Source organism: Talpa europaea, assembly GCF_964194135.1.
Source record: "Talpa europaea genome assembly, chromosome: 4".
Lineage (NCBI taxonomy): Eukaryota > Metazoa > Chordata > Mammalia > Eulipotyphla > Talpidae > Talpa > Talpa europaea.
Window position 1 is genome coordinate 102272643 of NC_140070.1, and position 19490 is coordinate 102292132.

A 19490-nucleotide genomic window follows, 5' to 3' on the forward strand; every position below is an offset into this window, starting at 1 on the left:
TGTAAATCATTCCAAATCTCTGCTACTCAGCTTTTCTGGATGGGAAATAATTGAAGAGGTTAATTTAGGTAATCTGTAAAGTCCCTCCATTTCTGACATTGTGAAATTCTAGTATCCTACAATCACAGAAACTCGTTCTAGTTCATGCCTGCATTTGGCCTCCATCACCACTAATTCTTAGCACTGGGGCATACTGCAACTGTTTCCTGATCTGTGACAATGTCTTCTATGTGGGTTTTGCCACCCTGCTAAGCCATATACTCCCCTAAGGTAGAGATATACTCTTCAGTGCCTGTGTTTCTCCTTCTAACTCAGTGTCTAGGTGCAACAGGCCTTAGAAACAGGTGTCAGAAAAACCAGGAGCCCCGGATAGGTGCTGAATCAAGTTCCCTGGTCTCCAGCCTACCACTTGTTTTCAACCCGTTGCTCATGATCTACAATCACTCACAGCCAGGCCTCAAGGCCATGAAAGGTTAAAAGTCTACTGGTAGTGACTTCATCTCTCATCAAGGACTAAGAATCAGGTAGGAATCCTCTTACTTCAGCTCTTGCTCCATGCTCCCCAACTTTCCCACTGCTCAGAGTACCTACCTCCAAAAGTGCGAGTGTCTGCTCTGAGCAACCCGCTCCTCACGGCGACAGTAGGCTCCCTCTCTGGTAGCTGCCACTTCAGAGCAAGAAATTCAGAACTGCTGCTTCAGTTCCGTATTCAGGTTTTCTGTCATTTCCTGCCACTCTGTCCTCAGAGTTACTTCCTGAAATTTGAGTCAGTTCCTTCTGCTTAGGCACTTAAATGAAAATGATTAAATTCTTCTGTGCCTAATTTTTTTTTTTTTTTTGCAAAGCTTTAAGGATTATTGGAAAGTCATAAAAATTCTCCTCTTTTCTCAGTTTATAACATGGTCAGGGAAGCAAAACTTTCAACCAGAAAACACATAAAAGAATGTTGAACAGTATTTGTACCCTTAATAGGTGGGAAGTTGCATATTACAGTAATAGAATTTGGAGAATTTGGTGAGACTGAGTAGAAAAAATTATTTTTAAGTGGATTTTGAAGGGTAAGATTTTAAAAAATACATTATTTACTGCATATATTTGCATATATTCAAATAAAATTGATCAATTGAATGATGAAAGGGAATTCACAAGAGGAGATAAAAACTAAGAGGAAGAAAGGTTCAGCGATTGCCTAGGGGGTGGTGAACAGTCTGCATTAACTGGTAGATTTGGTTGGAAATAGTAAAAATCCCTAGAGAAAGTGATACCAGGGGTCTCTCTGGTGGCGCAAGGGGTTAAGTCTCAGCACTATGAAACTATCCGCAGCCACTGCAGCAGTGAGTTCTATCCCAGCCAGGGAGCTAACCTTTATACGGCAGAACAGACCTCTCCTGTCTTGCCTGCTGCTCCCCTCAGCAATGTACTCCAGTAGTCTGCCTGTTCTGCTCCCCACTCTATCTCTGGTGAATCCTCTCACCCCTCCTGCACCTTTGGCCTATACCCCAGCTCTTGTATGCATAAATAAATAAATCTTTAAAAAAAAGTGATACCAGATGATGAAAGGGTTTTGTGGTATTTTGTATTACTGCTCACTTTCCCTTCCCTCTCAAAGTCAGACTTGCTCAGGTAACCTGTTTTGGCCGGTGATATGTAAGAGGTGAAATCCAACTTTCTGGTGGGGACTGTCAGAGTGGCACAAGCTTTGCCATGTTCTTTTGCCCACTGTCCACTGAGGCAAATGGCAATTCTTTAAAGTTACACCTTTGGTAGCCTGAGTCCTTGTGTGGTACAGTTCCCAACTGAGAATGATGACATATAGCACCCCATCCACAGTGTGAGAGACTCAGGGAGAATTTGACTAGGAAATAATCTTTTTTTTCTGGCAACTGAGAATTTGGAAGCGTTCATGATTGTTCTCCTGATCTTTATTGATGTGGAATTTTGACCTCATATGCTCAGTCATCCGCTCCCAACTGGATTCCAGCAGAGACTGGGCGAAATTAGTTCAAGGTACAGAAGAGGATTTCTACTTAAGCATAGTAAGACTTCAGTCACTTCCAAGTCTATGGAGTCTATACCTGGGTACTTGGGAAGATTTATTGATACCTCCTACTTCATGCTGTTTAATACGGCAACACCAAAATTATTTTAAGGAAGTGCAAATTTTAGGAGAAAAAAATCTTTTGAGAATACTTGAAATTCTAGTTCAGGGTCAAAAACAGGTATGATTATGTGATATACCATCCAGATAGAGTTTTTTTGAGAAACCATAAAATTTACTCAGAGATGACACCAAGAAACCCTCTCTCCTTAGCAAATGTCCCAAGTTTATTTCTGATGACAGGGAGTGAGATGTAGCACATAAAAATAGCATGAGTGGGAACTTCCTGGTGATATAGGGGTTAAGTCTCAGTGTTATCACCACTGCAGCCTGAGTTCAATGCCCAGCAAGTGAGATAGTGCATATATGGTGCAGTAGACCTCTCCGGTCTAGCCTACTGCTCCCCTCAGCAATGCATTTTAGTAAATCTGCCTGTTCTGCTCCCCACTGTCCCTGGTGAATCCTCTTACATCCTGCCCCTCTGGCCTATACCCATTCTTCTTTGCAAAAATAAATCTTAAAAAAAAAAAAATAGCATGAGTTCTGATACAGATACACTTTGTTCATTTATTGTACCTTGAGTCAAGCAACAACTTAATAAATACCACAGCTATCCTGCAATACCCTATTAGAGTTCGCTTTCTCCACTTCCACTCACAAGCATTCCAATAGGCCTAATACATTCAATATGCATTAGATAAGAGTTAGATATAAACTCTAGATATAGATATATTTAGATATAAATCTGATGATTAGATATATTTAGATATAAATCTGCATGAATCTCATTTCCTAAGGCTTAGTTTATTGGGCTCAGGATTAAGATGAAATAAACTCACTCCACTTCATCCAGCCTGGGGGCCAGTGGCCAGGGGTAGAACACCCCATGCAGCCATGCAGCCAGTGAGAAGGAAGCCTGATATGTAGAGCTTTCTAGCTCATTCTCCATTCCTATCCCATTTCTGCTTCCCCTATCTACCTTCCCTGACCCCCGCCCCAGCATGCACACACATGTAGGTAAGCATCAGTGTATATGTACATTCAGACACACACACATGAGATATTTTTTCATTCTGAAAATAATTTTATTCTTTACAACTGTTCAGGAAAGTTCCTGGGGTTGCTGTGACCAAGATTTGGACATCACAAAGGATTAGCATAGATTCAGTCAATCCCCAGTTTTCTGTTTTCTTTGGGTGCTAACAGCAGGCCGGGAGACACATCAAGGGCATAAAGAGAAAATAACCAGCAGGGGAAGCGGGGGAAAGGGGAGGGGAGAACGAATAGGCACAAATGGAAGTCAATCCTGGTGGTTGTTCTCAAGTCTAGATTTGAATATTTTCATCTTCTCTATAATCTCCTCCCATTTTCCTCAGCTCTGTTACCACAGAGGACAGACGACTGTGAGGCCGAGACACTGGAATAATATTGGTCACCAACAGCAAAGATGTTTTTAGTGTGTAGAGGTTAGAGGTGGCCGCCTTGACCAGTGAGATCTCCCCGGCTGAGAGTCAATGTTCACATTTGTGGTATAGCCAGGTGAAATGAGAATAAGAACCTCAAACTCCTTGTTTATAACCATTCTTCCTGCCTTTCAGTGAAAGGAAAAGTATGGTGACTTACTATGCCTTAGTATACACGGGATCAAGGACATAAGCAATGGATGTTATCTTTAAAGTCCATGAATACAAATCTCATTCTAATTACGTCTGAACATCTAGGAAAGAAGTTCATTAGGTCCACCCTATTCTGGAAGAGACCTAATCAGATATCCTATGAGATGATGTTTCCCAGAACTTTATGACAGGACTACCTTTCCCTGTAGCAGGAGAAAATATTTAAGATGAACAAGTCAATCTAAAAAGTATCACTCAAAAATGAACTTCAGATTGTTAGGTTTCTTGGAATCATCCTCCTGACTGACAGATATTCTTTAGTATCTTTCAAGAGTTGCAAGTGGTCAGGGCAGTGAAAAACCTTAACAAATATTGGGCTCAACAGCCCAACTGTGGGGTCACTTCAGACTATGCAGGAGGTGTCAGGCCCTACATAGTAGAAGAAGCACATTTGCTGATCCGTGTGGCTCTAACCTGTGCTCATATACTGGCCTCTGTTTTTTCTAGGCACTTTCTGTGGACATTAGGAGAGATCACCTGTAAATGAGAAGACTTGGTGTTATGAGAATGCCAGGTTTTGAGGGTAGTGGAGGTTTTCAGGATAAGGGTGCAAAGGGTAAGAACTAGGTTTATAGATGGCCTGTGAAACTCAGGAAGAGCAGTACATGAATCAACACAAAGTAGATGGTTGCCAGGAGTGGCACTCGGGCCCGGGAATAACAGAAAGAACGCAGGATCCGTTTCCATCCTGCTCCATTCCGGAACTGAAAGAAAAATTTGAGAGTTTTACTCTAAAGAAACAGGTTCCTTTCCCCTCCTTAACCACTACAGAAAAGTTATCCTGAGAGAACGTTCCCTCAGAGTCAATGACTAGGCTAATTCTTCCAGGTTCCTCCAATCTTCCAAACCCTTCTAGTTTTAGACCTACAACTGCCCAAGGTCCTGGAAGTCCCTCAAACCCTTGCCCTCAAACACAGTCGGCCTGGCTGATAGTAAAATACCCTCTCTTTACCCTTCTTCCCTTCTTACCCTTCGATAACTGCTCTCTGGAGTATCTATTAGCACTGTCTGCTCCTGGAAGCCGCAGGAGCCAATAAGAGGAGTCCGGGCAGAGTCCCATTCGCTGGGCTTTAACCTGTGTTGAGAACAGAGAGGCATGTAACTGCTTCACACAATGAGAGGCTGAGCTGGTGAAGTCTTCTTGTGTGCTAATTACACAAGAAGGGCTGCAGGTCACATCGCTTATTTCATCACACATTTACCTAGTCATCTTGCCACGTGATACAGACACAAGGGACCTGTGGCCGAGGCTGCACCCATAGTCCGTGCCCCCGTGGAAGGAGTAAAGGGCAGTAAAAGGTAATAATAACTATCAGTAATAGACGGCCCACTGTGCATCCTATGTTTTAACCCTCAGGTTAAAGTTGGTGTTGTCTTCATAGTAAGGTTTGAAGAAAGAAAAATTATTACCCAGGGTGGCACAGCTGAAGGAAGGGGGAGAGCCAGGATTCAAAACCCAACCATGATTCTTAACTCATGCCCCTTTCTCCCATCACCTGCCACCTGACCCAGAATCTCATTGAGTTTGTTTTTTCCATTTATTAATAAATGGCAAATGCTATCCAAAACAGATTGTGTGTGGGGTTCTTTGAATTTACCTCAGCTGGTACCCTCTACTACTTTTTGCTTCATTTTTTGCTGATTTGTTTATTTAATACTAGAACTTATGCATTTCATGAAGAAGGTTCCCACTTAATGGTTTCTCACAAAAACTAGAACTGTTTCTGCTGCACCTCCCCCTGCAGTGACCCTCAGGGCTAATGGCTGTTGCCATGGTCCCTGAGGTCCAGTGTGGGCAAGGAACCATGCGCGCAGGGGGAGAACAGCAAACTCCCTAAGATGCAGAGAAGCCGAATGCCTGCCAAGAGATAACGACCACCAGAAGCTGCCACAAAGATGATTAAAAGAAATGCTGACCACCTGGAACCTTATCTCGCTTTCTCAAGGCCCACAAACTTTATTCTGCTACAACTGTCTTTCTAAAATCTTTCCTTTTTCTGGTCATTGATTGCTAATTAAAAAACAAACCTAATTTAATAATTAGGTTAATGCAAATGAAACATTACTAAACACTGTGTTATAATAGAATTGTTAGTTTAATAATCTTTCTATTATGTGCTTAACTTTAGTACCTTTGATATTAACTGCATTATAAAATAAATTCACCCATGACAATTAATTATGAGTAAAAATGATAGTTAGTGTAACTAGAAAATAATTATATAGAACAGTAGAAAGAATTTATAGCCTGTCCAATTAGGAATGAGGCTAGGTCCAGATGTAACTTCGGACATAAATCACTGCCCTGTCAATTAAGCTAAATCTATGAGCAAACTGATCTCTTTGATGTTCACTGTTCCTATGCTTTTAGAAAAACATATATATACTGACCACTAGCTTAATAAAGATGCACTCAGATTTACACTCTCTCTTGAAGTGTGTCTGTTTGTCATTTCTTTAGCCGAATCCCTGACCACCCTGCGCAGTCTCTCAACCCTGAGACGGCCTCATCGTTCACTGCTGTGCTGGTCTGCGGCATGTTTCAAAGGGGCTGTAGGTCACATCACTTATTTCATCGCACATTTACCTATCAGGGTGCTCTTTTTAATTGTGGTGGCAGAAAGGACTCTACTTCTGGTATTTCCTCCAGATAGAGGGATACTGATTAGCATAATACTCTTGGCCTCTTGTTGCCTGTCACACACTTTTCTCGAGGAAAAAAGGAACCTTCAGCTGATTTTTGAGTCTGGAGAAGAGAAACTGGGCACACAAAGCCTAGTTCTACCTGTTATTTTACTCTTGAAAATCAGGCTGACCACATTATAAACCTGTGTCTGTTTCTCCTGTAAGCTTTCCAGGGGCAGCATGGCTCTAGAACGGATGGTCTGGTGCTATGTGGGTCAGTCTGTTAACTTCTGCAGGCCAGGCCGAGTAAGGATGAGCCTTTTGGTTTGGTTTACTGGTGAGTGAAACAGTAATAGCACCACTAGCAAGTTCTGTGTGCACTACAGAGCGCATGTGAAGTTCTAGCATGAAACTTCTAGGTAGCAGCAGTAGGCCTAGGTAGGAGCACTTGATTAGCTGCATCAGGGCCAAAGAAGAAAATGTAGAGCACAAAGCTTGGATTAATGTGGCTTGTCCACAGACTTGAGAGGCTCCCTGAACTATGCCATCTCAAGTTGTTTTGGGACAGGCTAATTACACAAGAAAGAAAGATCTCCCCACCAAGGGCTGGGCTTCACAGGTCTAAGCAATTACATTGCAGTAGCAGAAAAACAGCCATGAGTGCTCAGGCATGAAGATGCTTATCTGAGACAGAACAGGCTGTGCTGTGTCCCTACAGAGTCCATCTTCAAAGTCGCATTCCAAGGCTCAAGTGGGTGATGGAAATGAAGAAGTTCTGACTGCTGGATGGGAAGGAAAGATAATTAAATAAGGCCTGGTCACTGGGGTTGCCATCTCAGCCATGTGAATTCTGCAAGAAGGCATTAGTGTCATCAGTGCCACTCTCTGAGGGAAGAAACAATATACAAGGTGCTTTCCCTTAGATCTAGTAAAAATGTCTGCTTTTGACATTGCTTTCTCTGGAAAGAGCCACCCAGCAGCAATAACCTGCACCTCCTCTCCTCTCTCTCACATAGGGATTCTCTTGACTGGTGAGCTGGGACTAAGGAAATAGGGATTTATAGTTCTGTCTTTCCAAGTCACACTTGGTGTAAACTCCCACGAGAAGCACAACTTGCTGTTACACTATGTTCAATTTTACAAGAATGAGGTCTTTCTGCTAGGAAAGCCTACCTTGGCTCAATACTGTCTGTGAGTGGGAGGGGAAGTTGAGAGCTAGGAAGTGCATTTGCCAACAAATGGAAAGCTACATCCTTTTAAATCAGCTTTAAAATGTGGGATTTTAATCTCCCAATGTTTTCATCTTTAAAAGAAAATGTCAATTGATTTCAGACCTCAGATAAGGTATAGGGTTGTCATTGATCTGGCCTTCTAAAGATCACATGGGTAGTTATTATTGGGATGTTAACAATGGCATATTTCATCCCACATGAAAATACAGGCCTCCTAGATCCCCAAAATATAAAGTTTTTTTTTTGGCTGGCTACAATGACCTAAACTCATTGCAGTACCCATTTCAGGATCAGAATAAGATGCTAAATATTCTCATGTCTGGGAACTGCAGTGCTCACGAGTATGAAGAAAAAGGATGAGAAGTGAACAGAGGCCTGCTCCCTTAGCCCCTCACCGCTGGATCTGCTCCTCCGCTGCGGACAGGGCAGACTCAGCAGCCAATCTTCGGTCTTGTTCTTCTTCCATCTGCTTCCTCAATTCGTTTACCTCTTGTTGAATGCTGCTCAATTGATGGTGAGCTTCAGAAACACTTCAGGACAAAAGGGAAACAAACGTCATCACTAGAGGCAGAACACAGTTGCTGACACAAGAGACTCAAGGTTTTTATGAGGTTATAAAGCACGAAAATTTATAGGGGCTGGTACAAACACAAAGGAATATTTTTAAAGCATAGCTAGAGATAAATTAAATAAACCTGCAGAAAATGCCTTAAGAAATTTTAGGGATTCACTGAATAGCTTTCATTTGAATCCCATAGGCTTATTGTGTGTGCGTGGTGTTGCTGGTTTTGCTTTACAAATTTTTCACAAATAATTTGTTATTATATTTGTTAGTATATAATCTTCACATTGAATCTGAGGACACTATGATAGCAAGACACAATGAATACATACAACAAACTGCAAGTAGTCTAGAAGGCTGCCCAAATTCTGAATATGCTACGCACACTACAAGGTTGAGAGGTGCTCCCCACCTGAGCTGTGGTTCCTTCAGATCTCCATTATTATTTTTCCTGTGAGTATCATCTGTAGTCTGGGATGCCTGGAAGAATAAGTTTAGTAATTCAATGATGAAAATGCTTTAGTAACTACACTTGGGCAAAATGAGGACTTGTTTAACACTGGAGAGAAGGAGATATCTTGGAGAGGAATACCTCCATTTATAATTCTCTTCAACTACAGATTTAGACGTGAGACACTCCTGCTCTAATAGATTTTTTTGTCCTACAGTAAAACTTTTAAGGACCTTTTCTCCCAGATTCTCATTTTTTCAGTCTCTCCTCTTGAAAGTTTAAAAGGCTTACCACTGACCTGCTTTCTTTTAGTGGAGGCTCATGCGCTGTCCACACTACTCTGATCTTTCTCTAATCTACAACCTCTCCTAACCCCCCTTCTCCTGTCCATGTCCTATTTGTCTCCATACTAGGTCCCAGTGTCCTTCAACTTTGAAGTGCATTCCTTTCCACTACAGTCAATAACTATGCTGATTCTGTTCCTCAGGTCAAAATCTTCCTACAAGGGATCATGCTCAGCGAAATAAGCCAGAAAGAAAAAGAAAAATACCGGATGGTCTCACTCATAGCAGGAATCTAGAAAACTTAAATAAGGGACCAGGAAAATGAATATAAGAAAGTGAAAATCAAAATCAACAAAAAACTATGAACCAGAGCCACTTTTTGGGGGGTGGGGGGCGGGAGGGGAGGGATTGGGGTCAGAATGGGGGGTTTGCAATTGTATGGGGGAATATAAAAATAAAATTTATTATTTAAAAAAAAAATCTTCCCACAGTTTTCTTATTTCTTAAAGCAAAATTTAAATTCTCTTAGTTTCAGAGTTCCCAAAGCCTCAGTCATCATGGTCCCCCACTGACTTTTTGATTCCTTTCCCACCATCTCTCACTGATCTTTATTTTCTTGTAATTCCTTTACTCTAATTTTTCCCAGAAAATATTCCCATCTCTATTCATACTCTCCTCTTCTTCCCACTTTCTTCCATCACACCTAAGTAATCTTTAGCCTGAACACATCAGTTTCTTCAGTGCGTCTTTTTATGCTTTATCATTGCACTTATTTTTTTAATACTTTTCCCTTCCTCTTACCACTTGCAGCTCTTGAACACGCCTCTCCAAAGCTGCACAGTGATTAGAAAGGTTACTGTAGTGCTGTTGGTTCTCACGAAGACTCTGACTGGTATCACCAAGCTGAACAGAAAGAGTATTTTTCTCTTCTAATAGCTGAGAAAACTGAAATGGGGAGAAGATAAGCACTGTAACACAGGACTGTTTAATTATAAGCAATGCTTATGCTAACTGTCCTGAGTTTTAAGGATCAAATTTTTTTAATTAATTAATTAATTAATTTTTATTGATTGATTGATTTATACATACATGCATACAAGCACTGGGTACAGTCAGAAGCGCAGGAGGGTGAGAGAATTCACCAGAGCCAGAGCGGGGAGCAGAACAGGCAGAAGGACCGAAGTACACTGCTGAGGGGAGCAGCGGGCGGCAGGAGAGGTCTGCGCGCCATGTGGGACCCTCCTCTGGTGGCCGGGGAGCAGCCGGGGATCGAACTGGCACTGCAGAGGCTGCGGGCAGCTTCGCAACCCAGCGCTCAACCGCTGCGCCACCAGGGAGGCCCTTAAGGATCAAATTTTATTAGATCATTATGAACCCAATTTTTCAGGCAAAGGTATTATGAAATATCTTTAGTTCAATAATGGCAACAACAGCACTGTGTATTCCTTCAAAATGAGAAAAATCAGAATTTTTTGACTGAGAAAGGAAAATAATTTTGGTGGAATAGCAGGGAAACTTGATGGTGACTAGTACATTAACTGAAAAGCCAGGAAGTCAGGCTGTTTCAGGAGAAAGGCTGTAGTGTGGGTCCAAGTTGATGTTACTAAGAAATGACTTAGTAATCGACAAAGTTTGAGGTGAGTGGAGATAGAGATGTCACCTGAAATTTGTGCAATATTACAAGTTCCCCAAAAAGTAGGGTAAGAGACAGGCGGGAGTGGGCCTCCCTGGTGGTGCAAGGAGTTTAGTCTCAGCACTATGAAGCTATCAGCAGCCACTGCAGCATGAGTTTGATCCCTGGCCAGGGAGCTAATCCATATGGCGGACCAGACCTTACCTGTCTCTCCTGCTGGCTCCCCTCAGCAGTGTATTTCAGTCAATTTGCCTATTCTGTTCCCAACTCTGTCTCTAGTGAATCCTCTCACCACCCCCACACACACCTCTGGCCTGTACCCCAGTTCTTAAATGCATAAATAAAAAAATAAATCCTTAAAAAAATAAAAGACAGGAAGGAGAAACAAAATACATCCTAATATGCTGATGTACATGTGAGAAGCTATATTGGAAGCACAGACTCTCACAGGTAGAAACATTTCAGTCACTCAAAGCAGACCTTTCTTCTACTACATGAATAACAGGTAGTTATTCATTCTTTCCTTGAACATGGGTAGTATCAGGGGTAATTGCTACTTGATAAAACAGCCCAACTTTTCACCATTTCAAAAAGAGGAAATTATTTTTATAATGAAAGAAAAACTTGCCCATTGATTTGAATTTGGTTCCCTACAATTATAATTCTAAACTTGCAGGCTGTCAAGTTTGAGGTTCTAGTTATGGCTAACAACAGATACATAAACCACCACAAAGATGTCTCTCCAAAGTACTTACTACAGGACTATATACATTACATGAAAAGAACCTGACTATACATTTCAATCAAAGAACATCCTTTTTTTTTTTTTAAATTTTTTTTTTTTTTTTAAGATTTATTTTTTATTTACGTATACAAGCACTGGGTACAGTAAGAAGTGTGGGAAGGTGAGAGAATTCACCAGAGCCAGAGTGGGGAGCAGAGCAGGCAGAAGGACCTAGGTACACTGTTGAGGGGAGCAGCGGGCGGCAGGAGAGGTCTGCGCGCCATGTGGGACCCTCCTCCGGTGGCCGCAGAGCAGCCGGGGATCGAACCGGCACTGCAGAGGCTGCGGGCAGCTTCGCAACCCAGTGCTCAACCGCTGCGCCACCGCGGAGGCCCGGACATCCTTTTTTATACGCATTCTGAGTTAATGTTTGTATAAACATTCTTCGAACCAATGTTTACATAACAGAAGGTAGGACTCTTCCCTTCTTGTTTCCAGTTGAGGAAACAAGCAATCAAAAATTAGTCTAGCTGAAGAAACTCACCTTGTTGTTTAGCTGCTGAATTCTTAAATCCTTTTGGTGAATTTCCTTTAAAGCATCATTGAGTTGATTTCTAAGAACTTCAGTCTCACAAACGAGATCTTGTGACCCATCTACACAAGTTGTTTCTGAAGAAGCCTGCAGGATACAAGCACTGATGAATTTCTCTGTTAAAATCGTTTATGCTTACATCCTTCCCTCCAAAAACACGAGCCACCTCATAGGAAGGTATAAGATGGGAAGTGGACACTTAGCTTGGAGGAAGCTGCTGCTTCCTGGGTGGTGGTGGTCTTCGAGCAGCAATCAACACTGACATTACTTACCTGTGTTTGGTATTGCTCGTTGAGAGTCTCAGTCTGGGAGGAAGGAGGTCTCCATTCCCTCAGCAGGTTTTGCAGGTGACAAAGCTGCCGCTCTTTTTCTGAAAGAGCCATAAGGTACTGGTCCTTAATTCTCCTCTCATGAACTTCCCAGGCATTTTTCTCCATCCTAGAAAAAACATGAAATAATCACAGACAAAAGTATACTGGTGAGACAAAAAACAGTAATTCTTTATTCAAAATAGTATTGTGAGATGGACATACAGTAAAATACATCCAGGGTAAAATTTATATGATGATCAAGCAGAAGTATTTCAACTGATAAGACAACACCATTTTCATGGCAAAGCAAGCGTTTGGTGTAAACACTGAACAATGAGTCAGGTTTCCACATCAGAAAAAGCATTCCAGGTTCAGAGAACAAACTGAGCAAAAGACACAAGAATGTATACAGTCTATTTCAGAAATGTTATAGTAGGCGGTGTGGAGAATGGACAGACTGGGATGGAAAGTAAAGAGGTCAGATCATATGCAGCATTGACTATCATGTTAAATAGCTTACTCTGGCAGTAATGGGAAACCACTGTAATTCTTCATAAAGGCAGAGGCATGAAACAATATAACATTAGTTACAAAAATGCAGCTGCAAAGTCTGAAAGGGCACAGATTCTACTGCTGGCTCTGCTACACACTATGTGTGAGACCCTGAGTGATGGTTACTCAATCTCTCTGATACTCATTTGTAAAATGGGAATAAACTATTACTCTTTAGGATTATTGTGACGATTAAATGAAATACTATGACATGTACTAAACACAGAGCCTGGTACACTGCCATCACTTAATAAATATTAACTGCTCATATTTTTATTTATTCCCTGAATTCAGTCAAGTGGCCAATAAATATAGATAAAACCCCTGGGAATTATAAAAAAAAAACAAATGTAAGAAGACTTAGGCTTAGAAAGATGGGGAGAAGGTGGATCGAGCTAGGGGGCTCAGGACTTGATGAATGACATGGCAGTGAATTCACTGGTTTTTCTTTATTAACACCACATATCCCACTTATGTATACATTTTTATGTGAACAATAAATTTTCATCTCTCTGCGATAACTGCCCAGGAGTGCAAATGCTCGGTTGTATGGTAAGTATGTGTTTAATTTTTCAAGAAACTACAAAAATGCAACTTGATTGAAAAAAAGAAAATCCACAAATTACAACACCAAAATGACAAGATGTTGAAATTATACATGAAAGATTTTAAAGAAATGATAGAAATGATTCAATAGGCAATTACTAACACACTGGAAAGAAATGAAACCACAGAAAGCCTCAGCAATGAAATAGAATACATAAAGAAGAACTGAATGGAAATTTTAGAATTGAGAAGTATAACATTCAAACTAAAAAGCTAACTCAATAGACACAACAGCAGAAAGAGGTGATAGAAAAAATTATCAGTGACTTGAAGATAGAACAATAGAAGTAACTGAATCTGAATAAAGAAAAACACAAGTTGGATTTAATCAAAATTAAAAAAAAACTTGTTGAGAAGGATGAAAAAATAAGCTAAAGACTATTTTTGCAAACCAATATCTGACAAAGAACTTGTAACTAATGTATAAATGACTCTCAAAACTCAAAATCAACAACACAGTTAGGAAATGGATAAGGGGCCTCCCTGGTGGCGCAAAGCATCAGCACTGTGAAGCAATCTGTAGCTACTGCAGCACGAGTTCAATCTCCAGCCAGGGAGGTGACCCACGTGGCACAGCAGACCTTTCCTGTCTCATCCACTGCTCCCCTCAGCAGTGTATTTCAGTCAATCCGCCTGTTCTGTTCCCCACTCTGTCTCCAGTGACTCCTCTCACCCCCACACTTCTGGCCTACACCCAGCTCTTGTATGCATAAATAAATAAATCTTTTTTAAAAAAGGAAGTGGATAAAACATATGAACAAACATTTCATCATAAAGGATATACAGATGTCAAACACATAAAAAGATGTTAATATTTATTAGCCATTATGCACACTAAACCATAATGGGATGATATTATACACCAATAAAAAACTAAAATGTACTTATAATATCAAATGCTGACAAGAATGCAGCATTTGATATTGAAACTGGATCATACATATATTGCTGGGTAGGAATATAAAACCGTATAGTCTTTCTGGAATATATTTTTGCAGTTTCTTGAAAAATTAAACACATACTTACCATACAGTCTATAGCATTTGCGCTCCTGGGCAACTATCTCAGAGAAATGAAAATTTATTGTTCACTTAAAAATCTATACACAAGTGTTCATAACAGATATACAATAGCTAAAAATTAGAAAAAAATCCTAATTTTCTTCAATGGGTGAATGGAGTACATCCATACCATGGAATATGATTTTGCTTCAATAAATAAGAATGAACTAATACAGGCAACAATGATGATGTCTCAAGGAGACATATATAGAAGCTCAGAAGGTTATATATTGTATGATTCTACTTATAAAGCATTCTCATCAAACAATAAAGAAATAGAAAACAGATTAGCAGTTGTCAGAGGTTAGGGATGCAGGGATGGGAAGGGAAAAGCGTGATTATCAACTAGTAGCGCAAGGGCTATATTTGTGGTGATAGAGCAGTTCCATATTTTGCATGAGGTGGTGGGTATATGAATCTATACAGCAGATAAAATTACAAAGAACTACATACACAACATATCTGAATAAATGCAAAATTGGTGTCATCTGAATAAGGCCTTTGAATCGTATCACTATCAATTTCCTGATTTTGATATATAATTATGTAAGATGTTATCATAGGAGGACACTCAGTGAAGAACACATAGGAATTCTCAGTACTATTTTTGCAACTTTCTTTAAGTCTAATTATTTCATAATAAAAAGAGTAAAAAAAAGAATGAAAATGAAAAGGATTGAAGAGCAGGGTTTTATCATACCTGAGCTGATGCAGCTCATGTTTCCAAGAGAGGTTTTCTTGTCTGAGCTCTTCTTGCATAATCTGAAATGATTTTGTTTTATCTTGATATTCCTGAAGTTGAGCTTTCAGTGGACGTAATTCAGTGATCTCTTGGTTAATCAGTAAGTACTGCTGCTGCAGATTCTTTAATTCTTTCAGCTTTAACCAAACAGAAAGGATAAGGGTGATTCATCTCACCTCATTCATCCAGTTGCAAGTCATCAGCGGCTCCCTAAGTTAGACACCATGACAGACTACCAGCACCTGACAGCCCATTGACAGATCACTGCAGCATTGGTCTCTAAAATGGTGAAATACATGCAACCAAATTGGAGGGGATCCCCTCCCAGAGCCGCCATCAAGGCTCGAGGGCTAACCATTCTGCAACTTCCATCCTTGTTCCCTAGCTTTTTTTTTTTTTTCCTGTTTCCCCTTAGCTCTTTTTTTAAAATTTTATTTTATATATTTTTTACATCATTTTACATTTTTGTACAATGTATGCATTTTCATCTTGGTTATATTCCTCATACAATTCTCACCCCCCTTATTTTGACCCTAATCCCTCCCTACCACCCCCATAGTATGTCTCTGGTTTATAGTTGCTTGTTGATTTTGATTTTTACTTTATTATAATTAGTCTTTTTCCTGATCCCTTTTTAGGTTTTCTAAATTCCTGTAGATGCTAGATCTACAACTCTGACATGGGGTGCACTTAAGAAGTCTCTGGCTTCTTTGTCAGTGGTAACTCCCTAGAACAAGATGTGTAAAGGTGGGTTGGCTTTCTACTTAGCCATGTCCAAAGTTTAGGCTCTAAACTTTCTTAAATGGATTTCAATCTCAACTCTAGTTTAGCTTATGTTGACTATAAAGAAAACGGTGATGTCCAGACCCAGCAGTTAAGAGGACTTTGGCTTCAGAATCAGATATCCTGTCCACATAAGTTATGTGACCTTACACATGTTCTCTACACTCTCTAAACCTTTATTTTCCTCACCTATATAATGAATATAATTATACTATCTTTCATAATATTATGAGAATCAAATGAGAAAATTAAAAACATATAAAGTTAGTGGTGATGACACTATAATGACAGACTCGATTTAGTTAGCAAAACTGCCTGTCTATATTTTAGACACATCTGCAAACTATCCTCAATACTCATTAAAAAAGCTTGGTAGCAAGAAATAATGTCAGGACATCTGGGCAGAGAGGTGCCTTGAAATACACATCTTTTCTGAATGTTTCATAAAGCTGAATCATAAAGCTACAATGAAGGCATTCTTTTTAAGCATAAAACACAAGAACAGAAAGAACAGGAGAGGAGTCAGCAGCAACAAAATTAATTTTGGAAGCTGAAAAGCAGATGCATAAGTGGTAACTGACTTAACAGATCTGGGAAAGCCAAATCTGAAGCTGGCAGGAGGAAAAGTCAAGAACCAATAAAACTTACTCTGCAGAATCTTCAAAAAGGCTCAGGAATTAACAGCACCAGGTACCTCTGGAAAAGATGGTAATGGGGGTAGGGTGGAAGTGGTAGCTGAAATAAGGAAGATTAAATAAAAGCTACTTAAGAAATGATTGCATCCGTAAGTACCCTCTTCAGTTCCGCACTTTTTGTTACCCTGACAGACAACTAGAGTTTTATTCTCTGGAAAAGGTAAAAGAAGTGTTTCTGGACTATGGAACACTAACCAGGTTTCAGCTGAAGGTTAATGGTACTGCTCTAGAATAAGGCTGATCAAGTGAATGTATGCTTTCTGAATGTTTGAAGTCTTTCCCTTACTTGGCATGGGGAGTGCTGGCACACAGACATTTTATCTTCTGCAAAGGAAATAAGAAGTCTTCGTTGGATAATATGACCAGGTCAAGAGAGACTAAAGATACAAACTTGGGAACTACCCACAAAACGCTCAGCAAGATCATCCTGCAATGAAACATCCCACCCACAAGCTTCTTAGACCCTGTCTTTAACATGAAGAGTACACCAAGGATTAACCCTCACATGAAGAATGGATAATATTAAGACAGATGAAAAGGAACTAGAGAAAAAGTAACATGGAAGAGATTAACAGAGTAAAAAGATGTAATATATTGAAATATTTAAGAGAATATTGGAAATAGAAAAAGCATAGCAGAAATAAAAAGTTAAAAAGAAAAGCTCATGGTATAAAACTACCAACACTACTCCTGGAGCAAGAAGAACATACATCCATGGGACATGGGGGGAACAAAAAGAGATCTTTAGAAGTTAGGAACATACAACATCCCTTATAATCAGAGAAGTGCAAATCAAAACCACATTGAGATACCACCTTACACCAGTAAGAATGGCATATATCAAAAAAAAAAACAAGTAACAACAAATGCTGGCGAGGATGTGGTGAAAAAGGAACTCTCTTCTACATTGCTGGTGGGAGTGCAAACTGGTCCAACCACTATGGAAAGCTGTCTGGAGGTTCCTCAGTCTACTAAAAATGGAGCTACCATATGACCTTGCAATTCCACTCCTAGGGATCTACCCAAGGACACAAAAACATTGATTCAAAAGACCACCTGTACCCCTATGTTTATTGCAACACTATTTACAATAGGTAAAACCTGGAAACAACCCAAATGCCCAAAAATAGATGACTGGATCAAGAAGATGTGGTAAATATATACACACAATGGAAAATTATTCAGCAATCAAAAAAGTTAAAATCATGCTGTTCACAGCAATGTGGATGGAGCTAGTAGGAATTATGTTCAGTGAAATAAGCCAGAAGGAAAAAGAAAAATATTAGATGGCTTCATTTATAGCAGGAATATAGGGGAACCAAATAACACATCAGTGTAAAAAAATAATAACAGTACAAAACACAACAAAGCAAAAACATTCAATTATAAATCAGAGACATCCTGCAGGGGAGGAGGAGGGAGAAAGATCAGAGGGAGGGAGGGAGGAGCACAGGGGACTGAGGTGATGGTGCACGGGTGCATTGGTGAAGGAAACTCTATGGGGACTATACCTGAGGGGGAGGGGGAAAGGAAATATTGTTTAAAAATGAACAAGGAGGGCCTCCCCGGTGGTGCAGTGGTTGAGCGCTGGGTTGCGAAGCTACCTGCGGCCTCTGCGGCGCCGGTTCGATCCCCGGCTGCTCCCCGGCCACCAGAGGAGGGTCCCACATGGTGTGCAGACCTCTCCTGCCGCCCGCTGCTCCCCTCAGCAGTGTACTTCAATCCTTCTGCCTGCTCTGCTCCCTGCTCTGGCTCTGGTGAATTCTCTCACCCTCCCGCGCTTCTGACTGTACCCAGTGCATGTATAAACCAAACAAACAAACAAATAATAAATAAATAAATAAGACATGCCTCTAGAAAATTAAAAAAAAAAAAAAAGAAAATAAAAATAAAAATGAACAAGGATATAAAAAATAATAAAAAGAAACTAGGAACATGATAGCTACAATAAAAAGTATGGTGAGAAAATTTTCTCATACCTTCCCAAAAAGAATAGAAAAATTAAGAAAATTGTAGAACTAATCCCAAAGTCCTACATTTAATTAACAGTATTTTCAGAAAAAAAGACAACTGAGAAAAAGGATAGGGGAAAGTGGCAATACATAATTCAAAGGAATTGCCCCGAAGTGATGAGTATGACATCTAAGGATTCAAAGTACTACCAGATGATGAATAAAAATAGGCCTGAAGTTTACCATCATGAAATTTCAAAGCTCTTTTAATTTTTGGAAAATTCAGAACTAAAATTTCCAGAAAAAGATAAAAGGAAAGAGAAAAAGATCACGTACAATGGATTAGGATCAGAATAGCTGTGGACTTCTGAGCCACATACAAGTTAAAAGGCAACAGATGATTTTGCAATTTTGAAAGGAAACTATTTTTAGCCCACACTTCTATGCCATCCCAAACTATCAGTTAGGTATGAGAAATAAAAACAGAATTTCATAAATTTACTTCCCAAGTATCTTTGCTTGGGAAGTTAGTGAATGATTTATTCCTTTCCATGATGACCACAAAACCAAGATGAGGAAGACATGGAATATAAGAAACTGATCAATCTAGCACAGGAGAAAAGAGCAATATCCTAGGATGAACATTCTTTTCTAGGACAAGGCAACTTGGTTCACATAAGAACAAGTCAGAAATCCTGGCTGAATTTTGTTCATGAAGATGAAACTGACAGGAATAAGCATCTTGAGAGATGTATAAGGATGGCAGTAAATCTTGGGTTAAGTTATACCACAAAGTACAAAGCAAGCTAAGTATGTAACAACATCAACAATAAAAGCACAGTGATTAACTAGAAAATATGATGATGTTTAGGAAAACAAAAGAAGCATTTTTCAGAACTAATAACATTTGT

The 19490-nt window shown here is 40.0% G+C and overlaps 1 protein-coding gene across 1 annotated transcript in view; it reads right to left on the minus strand.

Annotated features, from left to right (window-relative positions):
- Nucleotides 1-4343: 4343 nt before the first annotated feature.
- Nucleotides 4344-19490, minus strand: part of GOLGB1 (golgin B1) — a gene marked incomplete at both ends in the record, with an annotated part of 53681 nt that continues 38534 nt past the window's right edge. The window contains 8 exons of the mRNA XM_084232679.1: nucleotides 4344-4478; nucleotides 4744-4849; nucleotides 8027-8161; nucleotides 8606-8673; nucleotides 9730-9873; nucleotides 11830-11964; nucleotides 12150-12315; nucleotides 15108-15286. Of these exons, the coding sequence (XP_084088805.1) occupies nucleotides 4344-4478; nucleotides 4744-4849; nucleotides 8027-8161; nucleotides 8606-8673; nucleotides 9730-9873; nucleotides 11830-11964; nucleotides 12150-12315; nucleotides 15108-15286 (1068 nt within the window). The remainder of the gene's footprint in view (nucleotides 4479-4743; nucleotides 4850-8026; nucleotides 8162-8605; nucleotides 8674-9729; nucleotides 9874-11829; nucleotides 11965-12149; nucleotides 12316-15107; nucleotides 15287-19490) is intronic.